General features: G+C 38.8%; 1 protein-coding gene across 4 annotated transcripts in view; it reads right to left on the bottom strand.

The window, feature by feature from the left end:
- The window catches only part of ccnd2a (cyclin D2, a), a 61,160-nt gene that overhangs the window by 4,853 nt on the left and 35,683 nt on the right, over window positions 1-20,624 (bottom strand). The window contains exons 1-4 of one of the 4 annotated variants that reach the window (XM_051883401.1): window positions 12,540-12,968; window positions 10,959-11,174; window positions 7,669-7,828; window positions 3,079-3,227 (exon numbers count right to left, since the gene is read on the bottom strand). In XM_051883401.1, coding sequence (XP_051739361.1) covers window positions 3,079-3,227; window positions 7,669-7,828; window positions 10,959-11,174; window positions 12,540-12,734 — 720 coding nt within the window. In that variant the 5' untranslated portion in view covers window positions 12,735-12,968. Of the gene's footprint in view, window positions 1-3,078; window positions 3,228-6,665; window positions 6,941-7,668; window positions 7,829-10,958; window positions 11,194-12,539; window positions 13,022-20,624 lie in introns of those variants that run through there. The other 3 variants (XM_051883403.1, XM_051883404.1, XM_051883402.1) reach the window with 3 other exon arrangements.

Below are 20,624 nucleotides of genomic sequence, written 5' to 3'. Positions count from 1 at the left end.
AAAGGAACTGCCTATGTCTTACCACAAGAATGCCAGGCCCGACTTCTTAAAAGACATTTCCCTGTGCGCTGCTCTTTATAGCTGCACAACCAAATTCATGCCAAGCCCCAAAGGCTTAATTCAGGCAACTCTAATAGCTTCAATGTGTGACTACTGGTAAAACCAGGACTTGCTCTAGAAGAGCTTCTCAATGATTAGATCCAGAGAAGGGTGGCACTTGGTGAGCTGCAGGATGGAGTGGGTGGTCCCTGCTTAATCCAACCCTGCCCTGATCAAGAACACCCTCTATCCCACCGGAGCATGGGTACAATTGTCAAAGTCAAACAAATTAATAAAAATGGGTCAAAACCACAAGAAAAATGGTCTACTGAAGAACCAGCAGTTATTGTGATGTCACTCAGTGTGTGCCATCTTGGACAGAAGAAGCCTAGGAAGGGGAGATTTAAGTAGCCTCAAAAACGGTGTCTGTTTTTTTAATGGGAAGTGAAAGCAAGGATTGCCGGGTTCAGAGCAAGGCCATCACAGCATTGAGAAATGAAAGGGATTAAGATGTCCCAGAGGCCTAATGCAAGAGGCCAGGGGGCCTAACACATGATCCTATGTACCAAAAAAGCCTTGAAGTTCTTCTCTAAATAATTTGCAACTCTTCAGTTCCAAATAACATTTCGGTTGCAAATAACAGCGTCCTTATGACATTATGACTTTAGGCAAAGGAGCATTCTCAGCATACCAGACCCAAAGTTTCTAACATTTCACCTACTTTTAGAAACTGCAGTATCTCAAAAGAGTTTTCACTGTGGGCTCTCTCTTCTTGATTAGTTTCTCCAACTGCAGAGCTTTAGCTTGTATAAAGCTATATTATAAATATTCTAGAGGAGCACAAGGACACAAATTCATGCCTCAACATAAACAAATCAGTCAAGGCCTCATTTAAAAGAACTGATAACTCTGAGATCCTGGATGACTACAACATCCCAAGGAGCATCATTTACTGTATTTACTGTAGCTACAGTAACAAACTTTACTATTAACACCCAGTGCCAGACGAATATTTAGTGCCTTTTGCTTCCTTCTTAGAGAGACGTTAGAGTGTTTGTGGAAACTTCAAGCCAATTTTTCAGCCTTCCTGGTTTGGCATGCATGTGTGTACCTTACTGCTGCACAGAGTATGCTTCACCAGGTGAGTCTTTAGCTACACACACATTCCAAGGACGACTGGAAGAGGCTGGCTGCCCCTATCATATGTCTACTGGAAACTACAGGCACTGGACACCACAAATGTCAGCAGGGTTCCTGATTCCTGGCTGGAAGCATCGTTTGGCATTAGGTTGACTTTCCTTCATACTCTGTCTGACCGCTCACCTCCCAACCTCTGCCTCAATATGGAAGGTCCTCATACACTAAGGAAAACTTTATTACACAAAAACCTTGTTTATTGAAGACTAGGTTTTCTAGATAGGACCTCTAAGATTTTCGCAACACAATGCAAATACAATTCTGATTAGTAAAATGAGTTATTCGTCCCAAACAAAATCAGTGCTCAATGGTCCGAACCCAAGTTCGATTGCTCCCCCTCCACCTGCTCCCACTAAATTGTGTTCACATTGTATTTTTTTGGCTCTGAACTGCGGTATGTTTGTCTTATCTGAAGCAGCAGCTGTTTACCCCTGTTGCTAGGTAATGACAATGCAAGAGAAGGCAGAAAAATGCATTGTGTTGCCCGCCTCACTTTTATAGTTTGATTTTGTTTCCAAAGCATCAACACAGAACAGCACTTGCATCTATCAGCCGCAAATGTACTACAAATGTTCTAAAGAACATAGGAGTCTGTGTTCGCATGGCATCAGTCCCACTTGTCGGGAAAGTGTGTAAGAACATATACAAACAACAATGTGCATCCTTGGCAAGACAAACTGTTTAATTGCCTTCCTTTAGGGGACAGTTCACCCCAAAATTTTAATTCTGTCATTTGCTCACCCTCATGTCTGCAGAACACAAAAGAAGATATTTTGAAGAACTATTGGATTGGAACTTCCATTGGATAGACAAAAACACTGAGACATTTCTCAAAATATCTTTCTTTACGTTCCACAGCAGAAAAAAAGTCATACAACTTTGAATTGACATGAGGGTCAGTAAATGATGAAAGAACTATACCTTTAAGTTTTCTTTAGGCTTTATAGCTTAGTGCGAGCAGGGTAGTGTGCATACACCCTACCTGCATGTTTTCAAAGGTATGGCTTGTTGGCATCTAGCAATGTGACGAGTTGTTCATGGAGCAGGCAGTTCATTCCTTCTGCCCTGGACCTCACACTCCTCAGACACTGAGCACCTTTACTGCTGTGGAGGACTATTTGTTTTTCCTCTGCTATGGTGCACGACTTCACACACCACATGCTGGGGCAGCAGTCATTCTACCAGCAGCAGTGCACTCTAGGGTATCTTGAGGAGGGTTGACCTCTTCAGGTCAGGACAGGAATTAAATGTGTTTCCTGGGTTATTCTCTTAATCCTAATTTTCTATTCTCTTTGGCTTTTACTTTTCCCCCTAAAGAGAAACTAAAGGACCTAAAAGAAACTAAATGACCAGGAGGTGGTCCCTCGTGCGACAGTATGTGTGAACTTGTATGCAAGTCATTAGCATAAAGCCATAGTATCCCTGACACATTCCGCTAGCCCTGCGGATTCTCTCCTTACAGTCTCTCAGTCAGGGTCAATCCCATTTCATTTCCAGTAATTCAGTGGCTGAATGTGAAATTGAATTGGAGCTGGACCCAAGCCCATTGAGTAAATAGGGGAAATGCACAGCCTCCTCTCACAGTCCTACAGGCACAGCAACACTTGTCCCACGGATTACCAATAGCGTTGCTATTGGTAAAAAACAAAGCATCTTCTTATCATGTGTCATGGTCTCTGTTTTAAATTAGAAAGCACCCTTATATGATCACCCCACTTTCGAATATAAACAAACTGTGAGGTGATCTGTGTAGCACACTGGCCTGCAGGGAAATGCTATGTATCATAATGATTTATTAAAAGTTGTATTAGTAAAATTTATTGTCAAAGCAACAATACTCACAACTTCTGTGTTTGTGATCTTGGCGAGCAACTCTGTAAGGTTGTCTCCCCACAGTGAGCGGTTAGTGCTGTTGAGCTGCAGGCCACAGATAGCCGCTGCCACGCTGCCCGTTGCAATCATGGATGGAGGGTACATGGCAAAGTTGAAATCTGAAGAAAAAGAAAGATCTGTCAAGCTTTGAGTTCATAAAAATGTACTTTATCAGACTTTTCTACAGTATTTGGAATAGTTATTTCAAATATTATGAAATGGATACAAAAATCATAAATACTGATAAATAAAGCACCCTTTCCATTAGGTCTGTGCACAGTCCTTTGCTAATGACTGCAGCCCAGGATAATGAGGGTTCACTTGGCTTGAAAAGAATCTGAAAAGCACCCCACCCCCATCCCTCTCCTCCAGTCACCCTTTGCAGATCGGCCCCTTTTCTTCAAGCTCCTAAGTAAATCGTGTGCTCCCTGAAAAAAAGCCCTATAGCCTTCGGAAAGGATGGAATAAAGAGCCACAGTCCCCCTGCCAATGCTCACTGCTGTAGGTCCTTTTTCCACGTGTGGTCACAGGCGTACATCTCAAAGACCAATAACCTTGTTAGCTTTCTCACTGTCATTCATAATGCAAATAAGACAGCTTGTGAACGGGCCTGCAACCCAAAAAGACGACTGACTGCAAGAAGGGGGAGAAAGAAAGAGGAAAAGAAAGAAACAAACAGCTTAGACTGTCTGCCCCCTGCCTCATTGATTTCTATCTTTCTCCTTTTTCTACGGCTGCCCCTCTCCCTATTTTCAGACTGTTTTTCAATACTTTTTTTACTTCAGACACATACCCCTGAGGTTGAATGGCACACATGTCACTGTTGTTACAACAGCTCGAGATTTGTGTCAGCATTGCTGCTATCTTTTAGCATATTGACTGTGGCCACTGGTGGACCTGGGTCTAGTGAGCAAGAGAGTGTGGCCTCATTGTTCGAAATCATCACCTCATCTCATCCAACTGAGAGATGCAACATCAAGCCCTCTCTGTGGATTCCAATTCAACCTGACAGCCGGCACAAAAGATGGGTGTTGGGGGAGGGTGTTGTTGGGTTTTAGACAGCAGGGGCGGCTGAGGGGGGCACTAAGCATCATTCTTTAATCGGTATCCAGACCTTCGTAAGGTTTTGGCAGAAGAAAAGACCCTCCTACCCACCTCATTCCCCCCATGCCATTTCTCTGATGCAGGGCCACCTCTGGGCTCACGGTCCCACACTCCCTGGCAGTCTGCATTACCATATTGCCATATTCAATTGCAAAGCAAACTGTGTGATGGCTCTGAGGGTGATTTTTCTTCCCTTTTCTTTTTAGGAAAAAAAAAAAAATCAAAGCCATGGGCCCTTTGATAACTGACGAGCTTGCCTTCTTAACATTCAAAGCCAGCCATTTTCTCATTTTGTGGCTCAGTGTTGACAAATAAATGAACTTATTATACACTCTTCCCTTTGTAGTTTTTTCTGGGCCAGACAAAAATTTATTTAAAGACAAGTTCTGGTCAAGCAGAAGAAGACAAAACAAACCGCACTGCAACTCTTTTGGGTCTTTTGGGGCAGGGAGAAAAAAACAATGGAAAATAGATGCCCACACACAGCTTGTGTGTGCTGAGTGGGTTGCAATCTGATTTTTCACACTCTAGACAAGACAAGTTTGTCGGGGGAACAAGAGTATGCGCGTGCTAGTGGCAGAGCTGGACACTCTGGTTTGTGAGAGTGGTAAGGGAAGAATGGCTGTATTCTGCACGCCTTCATTGATATTCATGCAGAGGATAAACAGTGTATGTAGCTGAGTGGTGACGCCTGTGATGGAAGGCTCCTAGTAAGCGGCGGCTGGCTGGCCTGGTATACCAGCCTCTCACCCCCTTCAATGGACCATTCTCCTGCCCTCGCCACACTGCATCCCCAGAACTGTGCCAACACAGCAAGCTCCTTGGTGGGTGCAATGTGCTGTGTACGCATTTAACTTGTAAATTAATTAAACGTCCGGAAAGTTGAGGAACGGCCAAAGAGACCGATGATTTGAGGGGCAATAAATCAAGTGCCAGACTTTCATGCAGATGCACAGGTTTGCCTTTACAGAAAGTCTCGTTTTGGGCAGCCATGTTCGACCTGACTGATAAAGATCAAACGTAAACATGAATTTGGCATCACAGTATAACGTCAAATGGAACAAGTCAGGTAAAGCATATAAGTGAAGAACTAGAAAAGAGTAAACATGTAACAAACATTCAAATAAATGTTAATTAATTTTTAACTCCTAGCTATGTTGTATCTCATTATGAGGCTATAAATAATTGGATATCGGCAGGTCATGTCTGGGACATTCATGTATAACATTACTTCAAAACATTGTATTACATTATCTGTCTATTGTCATTTTTTTAATGACACAAATGGTCACAAATCTTCAACAAAGTAATTTCATCATCAAAAGCGGTATGTTGGTCTCCCCTGTCAAACCATCATAAAACAGATGAATTAAAAACAGGAACACTCTTTGACTGTTAAAATCCTGTAACAACTTGTTTCAGTCTTGCTCCAGTGCGGAGTCTTGAGCAACAGCAGTCAGGCCGGTGTGGGAGGAAACAGAGCCTCTTGAATGAGAAATGACATGAATTGGTAGATTTAATTTTCAGCCCTGCTGAACTCTCCACCAGTCACTAGTTATTTATTTTTCCTAAGGGATTTCTCTAATTAACCATCCGAAGAGCGACAAGATGATCTCTACCTACAAAAAATATTTTCTGCTAATATCATAGCATGTCTCAAGTCTGTTGTTATTATTATCTACAGACAATCTACGATGGAGAAGTAAAGAGGGTGCCGGGTGTTTAACAGTAAAAATGGGGCATAATCACTTTTAATGAGCTTGTTCCTGTGTAGGCCTTTGACAGACTGCCCTCCGGAGAAACGTTTTATCGTGTGCTCCTTCTGCACTGACCCTTACATGCCTCTGCATATGAAATGGAGGGTTGTTCCTTTTGTCTCCTTTCTTGCGGTCTCTAGTCGAGCCTTCCAGCTATTTGCATATCTCTGAAAGGCCCCTCCATGTTATTAATTAATACTGAACTGGCCTACTCTGCCTGACCAAATCTCACAGAAAGCTCTGAACGGAACTGTTTTATCAAAAGCAAAGAACCATTAAAAATTAGCTGTCGTCTTTCCACACTCTTCTCTCCTTTCTCATTCAGATACAGGGGCCTTGATTTATGCATGTCTCAGAAAAGAGGGGGATGCTGAATTCTCTGCAAAGAAAGCAAACTGTACAGAGGAAAGAAAAGCAGCAGTCAAGGCATCTGCCCGGCAATTAAAATCTTTTGGACACCCCTCGAATCTCTGTTGTTATACTAGTAACTAGTTTGTGTATTGCTTAAAACAGAGATTTAACAAAAGGGGTATGTTGCATCTGCAATTTTTTTTTGGCATCTAAAATCCAAGTTATATTGTTAAACCATTTATATTGTCCCAGTTATCATCAGTGCTCATCCTGCCAATTCCAACCAGTTTCTATGGATTCTGTTTGTCAGAGCAGTTTCACAACAAATCTGTCTATTGCACAAACCAACAGCAGAATCAAACACTCCATGTTTGAAGACCAGCCAGCTCCTCCTTCTAATCACTCTCCCATCATATGCCACTTTCCCAAAGTCGGAGTCACTCCTGAGGTTCCTGGGGAGTTCCTGAGCAACCTCAGGGAGGAAGAGAGAAGCCTGAGGGAACAAGGGTGGTGCACTGGATCCCATTACCACCTATGGTGATGTTCGGTGCAGACTTGGCTGGGAGAACCAGCCCCACAAAGGCTTCTGATTATGGGAAAGTCGTCATGCCCTGGAGCATCTGGGAGGCGTGAGAAGAGGGGATAAGATATGAAAACATGACATGCTTCACTGTTTGGCTCGGCTGGAACAATACACTCCTCACGTTTTCTCACCCTTTTCTCATCGCTATGTTTGATCTCCTAAAGGTGGTCCACCTCTAAGAGCAGGAACAGTATAACCAATGGCTCAACAGCACACAGGAATGTTCTTAACTATACAACTGCCTTTTGAAGTGTCACTGCATTCAGGGTTAGCCACTGATATGCCCACCAAACATACCAGGCAAGCACATAAGGCTTCCAGTGAAATTCTCTCCATTACACATCGCTATTTCAGTCCACATAGTTTCTCATGAATGTAATGAGATGGCATCTGATAATTTGCCTGCAACAAAAACCTGAATAAAGTTGCCATAGATACTAAACCCACAGAAGTCGGCTTTGATTTCATGTTTTGCAAGGAATAAACATGGATCTTGCAACACATCGCTTATTGAAGTGATGACGCAAGGTATCAACACCAACTTGACTAGGCAGTGGATCTTTCATTACTCATACTTAACACCAATGGAAGACACGTACAAGTTGACAAACACTTTCTGGCTACTCTACTAAGTTAGTGTACAAATGCATGTTGAGAAGATTTAATGGGATGAGTTCTATGGAGCATTGTACGAATCAGTGAGAGTTAAAAATGCTTTGCAGGCATTTATTCATTTCTAAACATCATCTACATTGAATACACTACCTGTTGCACAAAGGGCGATGAAAGTTTGCACATGTTTACGGATCAGGTCCAGCTTATCCTCAGGCAGCGGAAGTTTCCTCATAATGTGTTCAATAAAGTCATTGGGAGTGACAGCAGCCAGGTTCCACTTCAATTTGCCCAGGACAACCAGCTCCCATTCCTGTAAAAGGGTTCGAGGAAAGAAGGAAAATCACTATAGATCCAAACCTAAATAATTTGCATGATCTGAATCCATTTGCAGTATTTGAGGTATTTAGATCTGTACATTCAACTGGAGAGACAAACTGCATCCTCTCAGTGGCTTCCTGTCTCTAGATGTTTTCTTTCGATACATTAGACGTTGAAAAGATCTAAATATCATCTTGTGAAGACACTGGATGGGGTAACATTCTATAACAACCATTCAAATAGAAGGTGTAAAAAAAAGTTATTTGCTAGAGATGAGATACTAAATATGTTTAAACTCTGCTGTTACACATTCAAATGTGAACCAGTTCAGATCACACAAAATCCAGTCTCAGTAAAGCTCTGGGACCTCCAGGACATGGTTTGGCCTTGGCTATGCAAAGCTACAAGCGGAAATCCTGAAAGCTAAAAGGCTGAATTGCAGGCACACTTGAGTAGAAAAATGGGTCACTCAGATTGCCTAGTCACTTCACAGAGACTGTCCAGCATCAGGTACTTTCCTCCTTAGCATATAAACATAATTCTGAGTTTGTTTTATAGCGATTCGTCCAGTCAGAAGAGGTCGAACTAGTTAAATACTGGACCTGCCACTAGCCCATTTGCAACCACAAACACACTCATAAAAACATTAATTTGTAGCCTCATTGTATTTAAAAGGCTTGCAATGTAACTTCAGTGGAAAGGAACAAGGCTCAATTATAACCTTGAATGTGACTGTCCAACACTGCTGATGATTCTATTTGATCTTTTGGGGGCACTCTTGATGCATAACATGAACTTGCTTTGACCTAACTCAGTGATGAGTGTAAAATTAAAATGCTCAGTCATTTGGTTTTAGTCAAGAAGACAGCATCCTTCAAATAACCACTCCCCCTTCCTATTTGAACTGGGGTGAGTAACAGAGGACCAAGTGACTAATTGGGGAAAACTTGCATTTGCTGGGACAGTCCTTATGACGGAGTGCTCGCTCAGATGGAGGTGGTTTCTCCACAAATGAACCACAAACACTTTATGAGATGGCCAAATATTTATTGCCGTTACATTCTGAGACATACAGTATAGTCTTTACAACTGCTCTAAAGCACAGACAAAAGATTACGCTGAACTTATACTCCGGAACAGCTTTCTTAGCTTTCCATCCGCTGATGCATGATTTCTCCACTTCCTCTCTTTGCTGGATTTCATTGGTGAGTGACTCACCCAAAAGTACAAACAGCTACATGTTCCTGTCTGTTCTCTTCTTAGGGGAGGTGCCTGATGTGAACATGAAGCCTGATGACATATTGGAGCCACAATCGCTCAAAACCATTGACTCCTGGTACACCAAGAGGGGTATGATGGAATGTAAACTATGAGAAGAGGCCTTCTCCAAAAGAAAACCAATTACACGCTAATGTGAAAATGAGCCTTTGCATTCTGTCACTTTGGATCTGTGAAGTTTGGGCAGCAAAAATACGCATGTTCATTTTGGTGTGTTGCTTCGCTCTTAAAGAGAAAGTTGACCTCAAAATGAAAACTGTCAAAAACAACAACAAAAAAAGATACGTCACTGTTATTTTCATACAATGAATGTCCATGGGGTCCAATCAATGTTGTCACTTTGATTGTTTGGACAAAAACAGCTGAAACATTCCTCAAAATATCTTTTTTTTGTGTGTGTGTTCTGCAGAAGAAGAAAGTCATATAGGTTTGAAACAAAATGAGGGTGTGTAAATGATGAGAGAATTTTCATTTTTGGGTTAGTGTCCTAATTAAGTGCAGGGACAGTTCTGGCAACTATTGAAGGCTCAACACTACATAATTATATATTTGCCAATATTGTGTATTGTATTTGTGTACATCTCGATCTTTGGTCATATTCTGAGCACACTGTTGAACCTTTATGAGGCCATAAATGACCACAAACACCAGTTTAAAGTAACTTAAGGACAACATATTGTCTTCTGTGGCTATCGACTCAGCAGTCCAATGTCACCTCACCATTGCAGTGAGGCCAGCCCTGAAACTCAGTGACACTCTTGCAACACTGCCTTGATGCAGGAACCCACTTCCTCCTTTTGAGCCCTCCAGTCGTACCTCCAGCCTGTCACTGCGGTTTCATTTACAAGAACTTCTTGCCAGCTAACGAGGACAAAAATGAAGATGTGACTGTGACAGCTGATCTTTTGTTTCCTGCATCTTTTGGACTTTGCAGACCAGCAGAAGCTCCACAACAAAATGCCAGGCTGAGGGGGGGCGGTGGGGACAGGAGGATGCCCACAGCAGCAATTTTCTGATGACTCATCAATAAAATAATTTTTATCTTTGGCCTGAGCTACTATAGCACTGCCCATTTCCACCATAAAGGCAATGCTGAACCAGTAGAGCTGAGGAAAAACTCAAGTGCAGGCGTAACATAGTCAAATGTTTTTATGCCACACTGTACTGTTTTTCCCCTTGACACTGAGTAATGAGTAATTTACCAGCATATTTTGCTTTAGTGTCTACAGTTTTTCCTCTAAAACAATAATTTACTCATATAGTTAACCTATGCATATAGAACTGAGAAGAAGCTGAATGATGATAATCCAAAGATGATGACAAGAAGTCAAAAGACTGTATCTCTCATTTGAAAGTCACTTAAATTTACTTGACTGAAAGACTATATTCAAGCGACATATACAGGTGGAACAAGACCTCAGCCTTGATGTAGCTGTGGGTTGCATAGTTGCCACTAGATGGCGTAATAGCCCTGTGATGCATGGAAACACTCTCTAATACCCTTTAGTTGATATTTGAATGTGGAGAACATCCATCAGACGGCAGAATATTTTGTCAAACAGAACCTAGTCTTTGCTTTAGACTACTTTTAATTCTTATGTTGCTGATTTGTAAACATACACAATATGAAAAATGATTCCATCACAAATTGCAGTAGGCTACATTAGATTTAAATGACAATAAGATTTAGTATGCAGTATGCACTGTACATATTAATGCAATCATGAACATTTAGCCATTCATATTTGGGGACAATTGTGCAGAAAGTATGTAAACAATTATCTAGCATTTCCTACAGATAAGTTAGTAAGTTTTGGTATGCAAAGAGTTTATTTGGTACTTACCAGCAGTTCCTGCGGTCTGATTGAGTTATCAGTGTAGATGCACAGCTTCTCTGCAGTTAATGGACGCGTCTCTTTCAATTTAGACGCAAGAAACATGCACACTGCTCCGAGCAACTGCAAGTTACATTTTCTTGTTGGTACCACCGCTAAAAATCGGTCCAAGTAGTTCATAGCCAGTGGAAAAACTTCTTCCTCGCATTTCTGTTCCTCGCAGACCTGGAAAGGGCAGGGCATAACTTAATAAGTTCAGAGGAAAAGATGCACGTGGCGCAACAAAATTAGTTTTAATTTATATGACTCACAATGACTATATATATATATGTAAAATAATTATCACGAGAAAACGAAATATGTAGTACTGTCCATCAATGGCATAGATATATGAGGTTGTAAATCGTTACGGTAACATTAGAGATTGATTCCAAAAAACGTGCAATTCCTGTCTCGTCGTAGTTATAAATGTATAAATTTAATGGATGAAAAGGGGACTCTAACATCTTTGTCAATAGACTCACATTCCTTTGGTTCATTCAGTAAGAAATGAATTCAAGTCACAATCACCCGAGCCAAAAAACACCCATGCAACACAGTACGGGATCTGCTTTTTTTAATTCGTCATATTTTCATAAAATATTTAAAAATATAAATAAATTGTCTACGTCCACTATTCATACCTCTAAATATTCACCAATCCTTTTCACATCATTCCCGACAATTGACAAGTCATTAAATCGATGTTTTATATGATAAAAACGAGATTTTTTAAACGAAGTAGCATGCGGTCTTAGATGAGTGCGTCACCATCGGACCGAAATATTTTTTTCAAAAATTTTTATAAATTCTCCTGCTCGATTCACCTGACAATTTAAGACATGAAAATAAAGCTAAGGTCCTCATCTAACGTTTCCAACACTCAAAGATTAGAAATATGAAAGATTCCGACAAAAAACGAACTTAATTCCAAGGCTATAGACTTCGATCAGCATGGGTTAAGAAGCAGCACGGGCCCTCGCCCCTTCCGCAAGCATATATTTCAAAAAATTGTACAAAATTATAGAAAGGTAATTCCCAATATATTCAACCATAATTATATACCTTAAACGCTCATTTATCAAGTCATGCACATGTTAAGAGTTGTTATCATCATTTTGTTACGATAAACTTGTTGTGAAAGAAAAACCAACATGGCGATGGTTAGATCTAGCACAGCGGCAAGCATTGAAGTGCATACGTGTGCATGGAAATATTTATCCTAAAAATAAATAAATAACATTAAGCACGATTCTGTCCACTGTGTTAACGGAACCAAAAACTTTAAGAAATATGCGCTTATGATCACTGACATATGTCGATAACCTTCATCCCCCTGCAAATCTAATCGTGAACTTGGTCCAAAATCAGCGCTTATGACTGCAATAAAATAAATAGCCCGACAAAATCGGATCTGCCCTTTCGGAAATATTAAAGCAGCTCCTTTAGTTGCATTCCACAATGCTTACATGACAGAATAAAGGAGAAAACGCTTTGCAAAACGTTTTGAAGATACGGCGTAAGCACGGAAATGATCGGATATGTACAAACCTCCAACATCCAAGTTGCCACCATCCTCCGCATAAAGGGCTGAATGTCTTTCTGAACGCATTTAAAATATGAACACTGGGGAAGAAACCTCTCTTCGATGGTCAACAAGCTCTGTAGTACCCTGTCATCATATAGAAGATTCGGGTCAGGACGGGCTCTTACAATGGTGTCCATCTCGAGACAAAGCAGTTCCATGATTGTTAAAGTCCTTTTCGATCTCGAATATGTATACCAACAGTGAAATACAATGGTTGCGAAAGATCAAAAAGTGCAGAAAGGACTTTTCGGACACATAAAATCAGTCTACAGGGCTGTCCAGGTTAGTCCTGATCCTTTTGCAAACTTTTCCCCACTAGTCTTTCTCTGCTCTGCTCCTCTCGCTGCAACATTTGAGGTCTGCAGATGTGTGACGCAAGCTTAAGCACATCTCGGCTATTATTGGCCAGACGCAACATGCTCGGTCTTCCTCTTCTTTTCCTGCTCTCTTGCTCTGGGTGATCAAATAATCAATAGCCCCCACAAGATGGACAGAAAGACAATATTGGCTGGGTATTATGGTTCATGCAAGACGTTCATCCTTAACTCACCCATTCATGTGCAACTATTTTAACGACGTTGGGTAAACATAGGCTAAACGTAAAGCACCCAACGAAATACTCAGCTCTTATATGATATCTCGAAGTGTTCTAAAAAAAGTGGTTTATTTCATTTCATTTCATTTTGTATCAACTGCTATGCATATCATTGATCAATAGTGGTGTCACGCAGACATTTGACCAAATTAAACCAATAAATGGCCAAAAACTTTTCTTTTTGACTTTAAGGACACTAAAACGTCACCTCGTCATTACAAAGTCAAAATAGAGCTATCTTACATGAACAGCAACGCCTGTGGTCAACCAGATAGCTTTCTAGGAAATGCAGCGAAAGCATGAAGCAACGCTCTCTCGTCAGAGATAGCAGCTGAATGATAGATATTCTCTTTAGCTACCCCCAGTGTATTATATAAAGCATTGGCTATATCATAGTCTCTATTCAGGACCGAAAAACCAAGCCTCAAAAGGAGATGTGAGCATTCCAAAATCGTTATCTGCAACGCTACCTAACATGCAGGTGACAGATTTCAAACATGTATAACGCACTCATTCATAAAGTCATTTAAGTTGCAAATGGGCAGTTTAACCTTTCGTATATAGGGGAATTAGAATTAAATGGCGCTAATATGTCTTCTAGAGAACATCTATAGTGAGTTTTTGATCGAGGTGCATCTCGAGGTTCTTCAAGCCTGTTAATGATTCCGAAGAACTCAACCGCAAATATGTAGGCTACTTTTGCAACAGTTGCTTCGTTTCAACACTTTTAAATGTGATAGGAAATGTCTCTTTAAAACCTTTTTTTCTCGCTGTAGATTGTTTCCTCCCCTGTCAATTTGCATAGCCAATAGTTGTTCTGCGCGCTTTCGGATTGTTACTGGGCAGACTTTGTCTGTGGAAGTTCACCTTCTAAAGCGCCAAGAAGAACCTAATCTATTTTACCGATCACCTGATGAATGTTGCTACTTCTCAGAGTCTGCCGCACGCAGATGTCATGAAGAAATTTATACAAATCTAGCCGAGCGACAGCAATACAATCTGAGTGATGCTTTGATAAAATCATAGGCTATTTTAATTATAAGGACCGTATCCTATCAGATAAAATGATTCTGGTTGCAATTTATGCAGGGCAAACAAAGCAATAAAATTTAAATAATATATAGGTCATAATTTTCAAAGTTAGTCTGCCCATAAATTTCTATTTGTTTCATTATAGTACTTTACCCAGACCAAACGCAATAGGTAGGCTATTATAAATCTAAATTAACAGAGCAAGCAAAAGTGATGCCTATCGTCGATAATTAAGCAATTCCAGTGACTTAAATGCTGAAACATGTAGTCATTTCATTTCCTTCTTAAAACATCCGCGTTCCTTATGTAAACTGCAGTGTTACCCACACGCACCCGACACGTGAAATTTCGGCAATGCAGGGTATCACGAGTGGGTCTCAAAGCTCCAAATGCCGCATTAATTGATTCAAACAATGGGTGCTATGAGTCATAATAACATCAAGGATGCATCCTTTTTCATTGGAACGATATAAAGCTTTCCTTTTCTCTTGTGGGAGGATATCATTCAAATGTTCTTCTTTAATCAAACTAATACATTACTCAAATAATCCGCATTGGAACGTTTTAGATAAACAAAAACCTTTTGTTTAAAAAAAAAACATGGAAGATTTTTTCTTATTACCATAAAATATACATATACATTTATTTAATAATGGTCTAAGTGAGCAACACTTTGACTCCTCATTCAGTGGTGTGTAATTCAAACCCTCATCTATAAATCAGCGCTTATAGTTTCCTTTGAACTCACAAGACATTCGAGAAGACATACATATATCATATATAACGTCAAAAAGAGTTAACTACTGTCTGATTCAAACGCCTGTCTGTGGTTCACGCCTCTATATTCTAAACCTGACCATGCTGTTTTTTCGCGGAATAATGACGTCACACAAATGCTGCTCTTACTGGGGCTAAGCAGTTCATGCTATTTCCCGGATGCCTGCAATTAACGCGATATCCGTGAAGACACACCCAAAAGAAAGTTTGCTAGACCCTCCAAATATCACAGCTGATTTTACATTTAAGTTTTTCACACATTAACTTAGATGTTTTTGTGCATGGAAACTCAAAGAGCTTAAGGTTTGAGTCTCAATAAATCAAGGAAGCATTTATGTGTGGATAATAAGAAAATTAATTTTAGGATACAAATATTTGCTTATTTACAGTGGACTTTTCACCTAAAATTATAACATATGACTCATGCATTACAGCAATAATCTACTGCACTTCCTTGATGTGGAACTATTGTTGCCACAGATATTAAGAAATTATTCTAGTTTACTAAACATATTTTTGTAGAAGTATATGTCAGCAAAAATGAAGAATTAAAAAAAAAGAAGCTTTTTCAGTTTTCTAGGAAATATTTTAGAAGGGAGATCTTCTTGTAAACATGTTTAAATCATGTTTGTTTTAGACATAAAATATTAAAACAATGTTTATGCATGCTTACTAATGTTAATAATATAATTCTGGACTTTTGTATTGTACTACGTTATTTACAAAAAATATTCAGTTGATTCAGTTATTTAATTCACAAGGAATTCTACTAAACAATAATCTATATAATAATCAATAATCACATTTTTTTTTAAATATTAAATTACTACAGATACGCTGTAAAAAATTATTTTCATGATTTGTTATCACAACATTTTTTCTTTTGTCAAATCAACTTCAATAATTAATGTGGTTCAGATAACATAATATTTTGAGTTTCTGTTGATTAAACCATTTGCCTTTATTGTATTAACTCAAATTTTTAATTTCAATGAACTCAAACTTTTACAACCAGGTAACTTACTTTTTTAAGTTAAACCAACAATTCATTTTTACAGTGTATTATTAAATTCCTGTAGCATTCTCTGAACAAAATACATTTATTTCCTTGAGAATCAAGTTTTTGAATAAACAGGTGGCCACCCAACGGACTTGTAATTGTTTAAAAAGTACATGAATTTTAAAAAAATCATCAAGCAGCAAATGTGTCTTTACAATAATTGCAAATTAAAACTGAATTCTTAGGTCAAAAGGCATGAAAAGAGAATAACAAAATAACCGATTTCTCACAGTTATAATGTCGTGGTTGAGCAACTGCAGATGTCTTTACTGAATAAAAACAACAGCAGCCATCCATCAAATATATTTGATATGCTTCATTAATTGACATAGTTTACAATTATTGTAAATGGAAACTACTGGTTGAAGCTGCTGTTGACAAAACAAACAAAAACAAAAAAAGAGTGAATATCTCTTCATCTTTGGAGAGAAAAAAAATGACAATTCACAATTATCTTTCTTTCAACCAACTATGAGGATCAAACATCTCCATTTAATTGTCTACACTAGTCATTAATTTATCTTAATTGAAAATGTGTAAGAAATTTGCTTTCAGATACATTCAAATATTAATTTATTTTCAAAATATTATTACTATTTTATGGTTTTAAATGTTCTGAGGGAAAAATGAAAAGAGAGATATGTCACTGTAAAAAATAATTGTTGGTTTAACTTAAAGTTACCTGGTTGCCTTAAAATTTTGAGTTCATTAAATTTGAGTTAATACAATGAAGGCGATTGGTTTAATCAACAGAAACGCAAACAATTATGTTATCTGAACTACATAAATTATTGAAGTTGACTTGACAAAAGAAAAAATGTTGTGATAACAAATCATGAACATAATGTTTTACAGTATATATATTTTTAAACAATTATAATTATTTTAAATTAGTTCCCTCTATTTGACTTTTTATTACATATTAATTTACATAGCTTTACTAGCCTTAAATGACCTGATCTGATAAATATTTTATATTACACAATCATTGGGATGAGACAAATTCTTTAAAACTTACTTTAATAACATGAAAAAGACAAGTCAGATAAACAAAGTCTTATTGTTGTCTGGAAATGTCTTTGTTTAGCCAAATAAAGGTAAGAAGGATCAGCCAGTTTGAGAGATTCTGTTGGGGAAGTTGTAACACTGCTTCTCAATTTTATCTTATTTACTTGCAAAAACCCACAACAGGTGCATCAGACCTGAGGAAATAACTGTATAGAGCATAATCAAGTAGCAGCAGTCACAAAATAGCTTCAGGCTTATCTCCTAATTGAAAAAAAAGAGAGACTTTCTTTGCTTTACTTAAAACATTACTAGAGGAATCTATGTTATTTTTACCCCATCATCATTACAGACATCAAAAGCCAACCTGGACAATGTGTTGACAGACATTTTCTTCAGACATAGTCTGTCTAGTCCCTGTCAAAAGCCCCCTGCCAGCACATGACCAACATTACAGCATTCAAACACCCTCGACCTGACAAAATGGGGGCTCATCATGCAAAAAAGACCCTTCACCTCACTAGAGTCCAATATACCTCTAACAGGTAACATATTTTCTTCATAACACAAAAGCACATTTTATATAGGACAGCACAGCTACTGCTGTCTTCCTCTCCTCTGTGCCTCTCATATCACAAGCCCTTGAGTTTGTCACTCACGCAACAGCTGCTGGCTGATACTTTACCATTCCAGTGCCCATTTTTTCTTTCTCCCTCCAAGCAAAGAACCCACACAGAGAAACAAAAGCCTTGTTGGAGAATGCAAGGACATTTCGGGGGCAGGTTATGTCCCTCAAGAATTTGTCAGCACAAAAAATGCCATTCTGACTTTGCATGGCTGACTCTTCCATTACTGGGAAAACATCCTGAGAAGTTCCACCTGGGAGCAAAGCATACTTCAGCTTTGTCAACAATGTAGCAGTTGAGATCAAACACTCTTTGAGCAGAAACACCACTTTTTCTCTCCTCTATCTTAAAACCAATTTGAAACTAAATTAACTTTTGTGTTATACACAGAATCTTCTTACTTTCAGCTAAAAACAACTATTGCTCGAGACTTCCTACTTCACTGATCCAAATGCAAGCTAAACATGTTCACTTTGCAGTCCTAGTTTTTATTGCAATGGTTCCTGTCATGTTCTCCTGCGATCCCACACTCACACCTGCATTGTACGCACAAGGTATGGCATCTTGAGGTGGGTTTGCACCTCGGTTTCTCTAGTCACCTATTTGTGTTCTTGGATAAGGACCTGTGGGTCCCCAGCAAAATCAGGTGGGGTTAAAGCATAGATGTGAGAGAGATCATCTGCAAATTCTCACGTTCAACATACTTCAGGTGTCACCTCATTTAGGGGGTTCAGTAACCATATATAACCTAAAAACACTTCAGAAATGATACTTGCTAAATGAGAGTTCTAAAGTGCTAAAATAAGTGAACAATCAATTAATACTTTAAATTATAAACAAGTTAGCATACCTAAAAACAAAAACAAAAAAACAGTATAGTATATACTTGACTGTGAAACTTTTGTTTTAAAAGATAGTTCACCCAAAATTACAGTTCTGTCATTATTTACTCACCCTCATGTCATTCCAAACTTGTTTGACATTCCTTCTTCTGTGTAACACAAAAGAAGATATTCCGAAGACTGTGCTGGTCGCTCTTTTCCATGTAATTACAATGAATGGGGGACTAAATATATTAAAGGGTTAGTTCACCCCAAAATGAAAATTCTGTCATTAATTACTCACTCTAATGTCGTTCCAAACTTGTAAGACTTTCATTCATCTTTGGAACACAAATTAAGATCTTTTTGATGAAATCTGAGAGATGTTTGTCCCTCCATTGACTGCCTTTGCAACTGCCACTTTGAAGCTTAAAAAAGTTCATAAAGAAATCGGAAAACTAATCCATATGAAGCGAGTGGTTTAGTCCACATTTTCTAAAGATACTTTATGATGAACAGATTGAATTTGGGCTTTTATTCACATGAATGTCGCACAAGTACAAACCTATTGCTGAAGCTCAAACGTGCTGTGTAACACACGATAATAAACCTCATTGGTAATGCAGCGAGTTTGAGCTTCCAGAAGAGGTTTGTTCTTGTGCGTCATTCAAGTCAGGTGGTCGTTGCAAAGGCAGTCAATGGAGGGACAAACATCTCTCAGATTTCATCAAAAAGATCTTAATTTGTGTTCCGAAGATGAACGAAAGTCTTACAGATTTAGAATGACATGAGGGTGAGTAATTAATAACAGAATTTGCATTTTGGGGTGAACTATCCCTTTAAGCTTCAAAAAGGACACAAAAACACCATGTAAAAGTGGTCCAAGTGTTCTGAAGTTTTATGATAGCTTTGTGTGAGAAACAGACAAAAATATATATCATACATTTAACATTTTAATGATAGAGGTAGTGATGTTCGATTGATGAATAAACGATTATTTTAAATGTGATCTTTGCAATGAATCATTTGATTTGTTTCGTAAAACTGGTCCAAATGATTCATTCACAAGTTAGACTGATCTAGTTCAACTCAGTGACCCACTGATTCGGTCGCTTACTAAAAGGGTGGATTATCAGTGAATAACGTCTTAAATTTTAATCTGTTGATCACACAAAGCTGTTGTACAACTTCAAAAGACTTGTGTTGCCATGCACAAATCATATGGACCACTTTTTTGGAGCCTTTAAGTGACTGTTTTTGTTCTACAGAGGGAAAAAATGGATACAGGTTTGGAATGACATGAGGGTGAATAAATGATGGCGTCATTTTCAGTTTTGAATGAACTACTCCTATATTACCAATGAAGGATCTTAAAGGATTAGTTCACCCAAAAATGAAAATAATGTAATTTATTACTCACCCTCATGTCGATCTACACCCCTAAGACTTTCGTTCATCTTCAGAACACAAATTAAGATATTTTTGATGAAATCCGATGGCTCAGTGAGGCCTCTATTGAGAGCAAAGCCACTGAACCTCTCAAGGTCCATAAAAGTACTTAAAACATATTTAAAACAGTTCATGTGAGTACAGTGGTTCTACCTTAATATTATAAAGCGACGAGAATACTTTTTGTGCACCAAAAAAACCAAAATAATGACTTTTCAACAATATCTAGTGATGGCCGATTTCAAAACACTGCTTCGGAGCCTTACGAATCGAATCAGTGGTTCGGAGCGCCAAAGTCATGTGATTTCAGCAGTTTAGCCATTCGATAGGAGATCCGAATCAATAATTCGAAACAAAAGATTCGTAAAGCTCAGAAGCAGTGTTTTGAAATCGGCCATCACGAGATATTTGGTGCACAAAAAGTATTCTCGTTGCTTTATAATATTAAGGTAGAACCACTGTACTCACATGAACTGTTTTAAATATGTTTTTAGCACCTTTATGGATCTTGAGAGGTTCGGTGGCTTTGCTCTCAATAGAGGCCTCACTGAGCCATCGGATTTCATCAAAAATATCTTAATTTGTGTTCAGAAGATGAACGAAGGTCTTACGGGTGTAGAATGACATGAGGGTGAGTAATAAATGACAGAATTTTAATTTTTGGGTGAACTAACCCTTTAAAG

The sequence above is a fragment of the Ctenopharyngodon idella genome, chromosome 24 (assembly GCF_019924925.1).
Source record: "Ctenopharyngodon idella isolate HZGC_01 chromosome 24, HZGC01, whole genome shotgun sequence".
NCBI lineage: Eukaryota > Metazoa > Chordata > Actinopteri > Cypriniformes > Xenocyprididae > Ctenopharyngodon > Ctenopharyngodon idella.
This window is presented reverse-complemented; position numbering and strand designations above follow the sequence as displayed.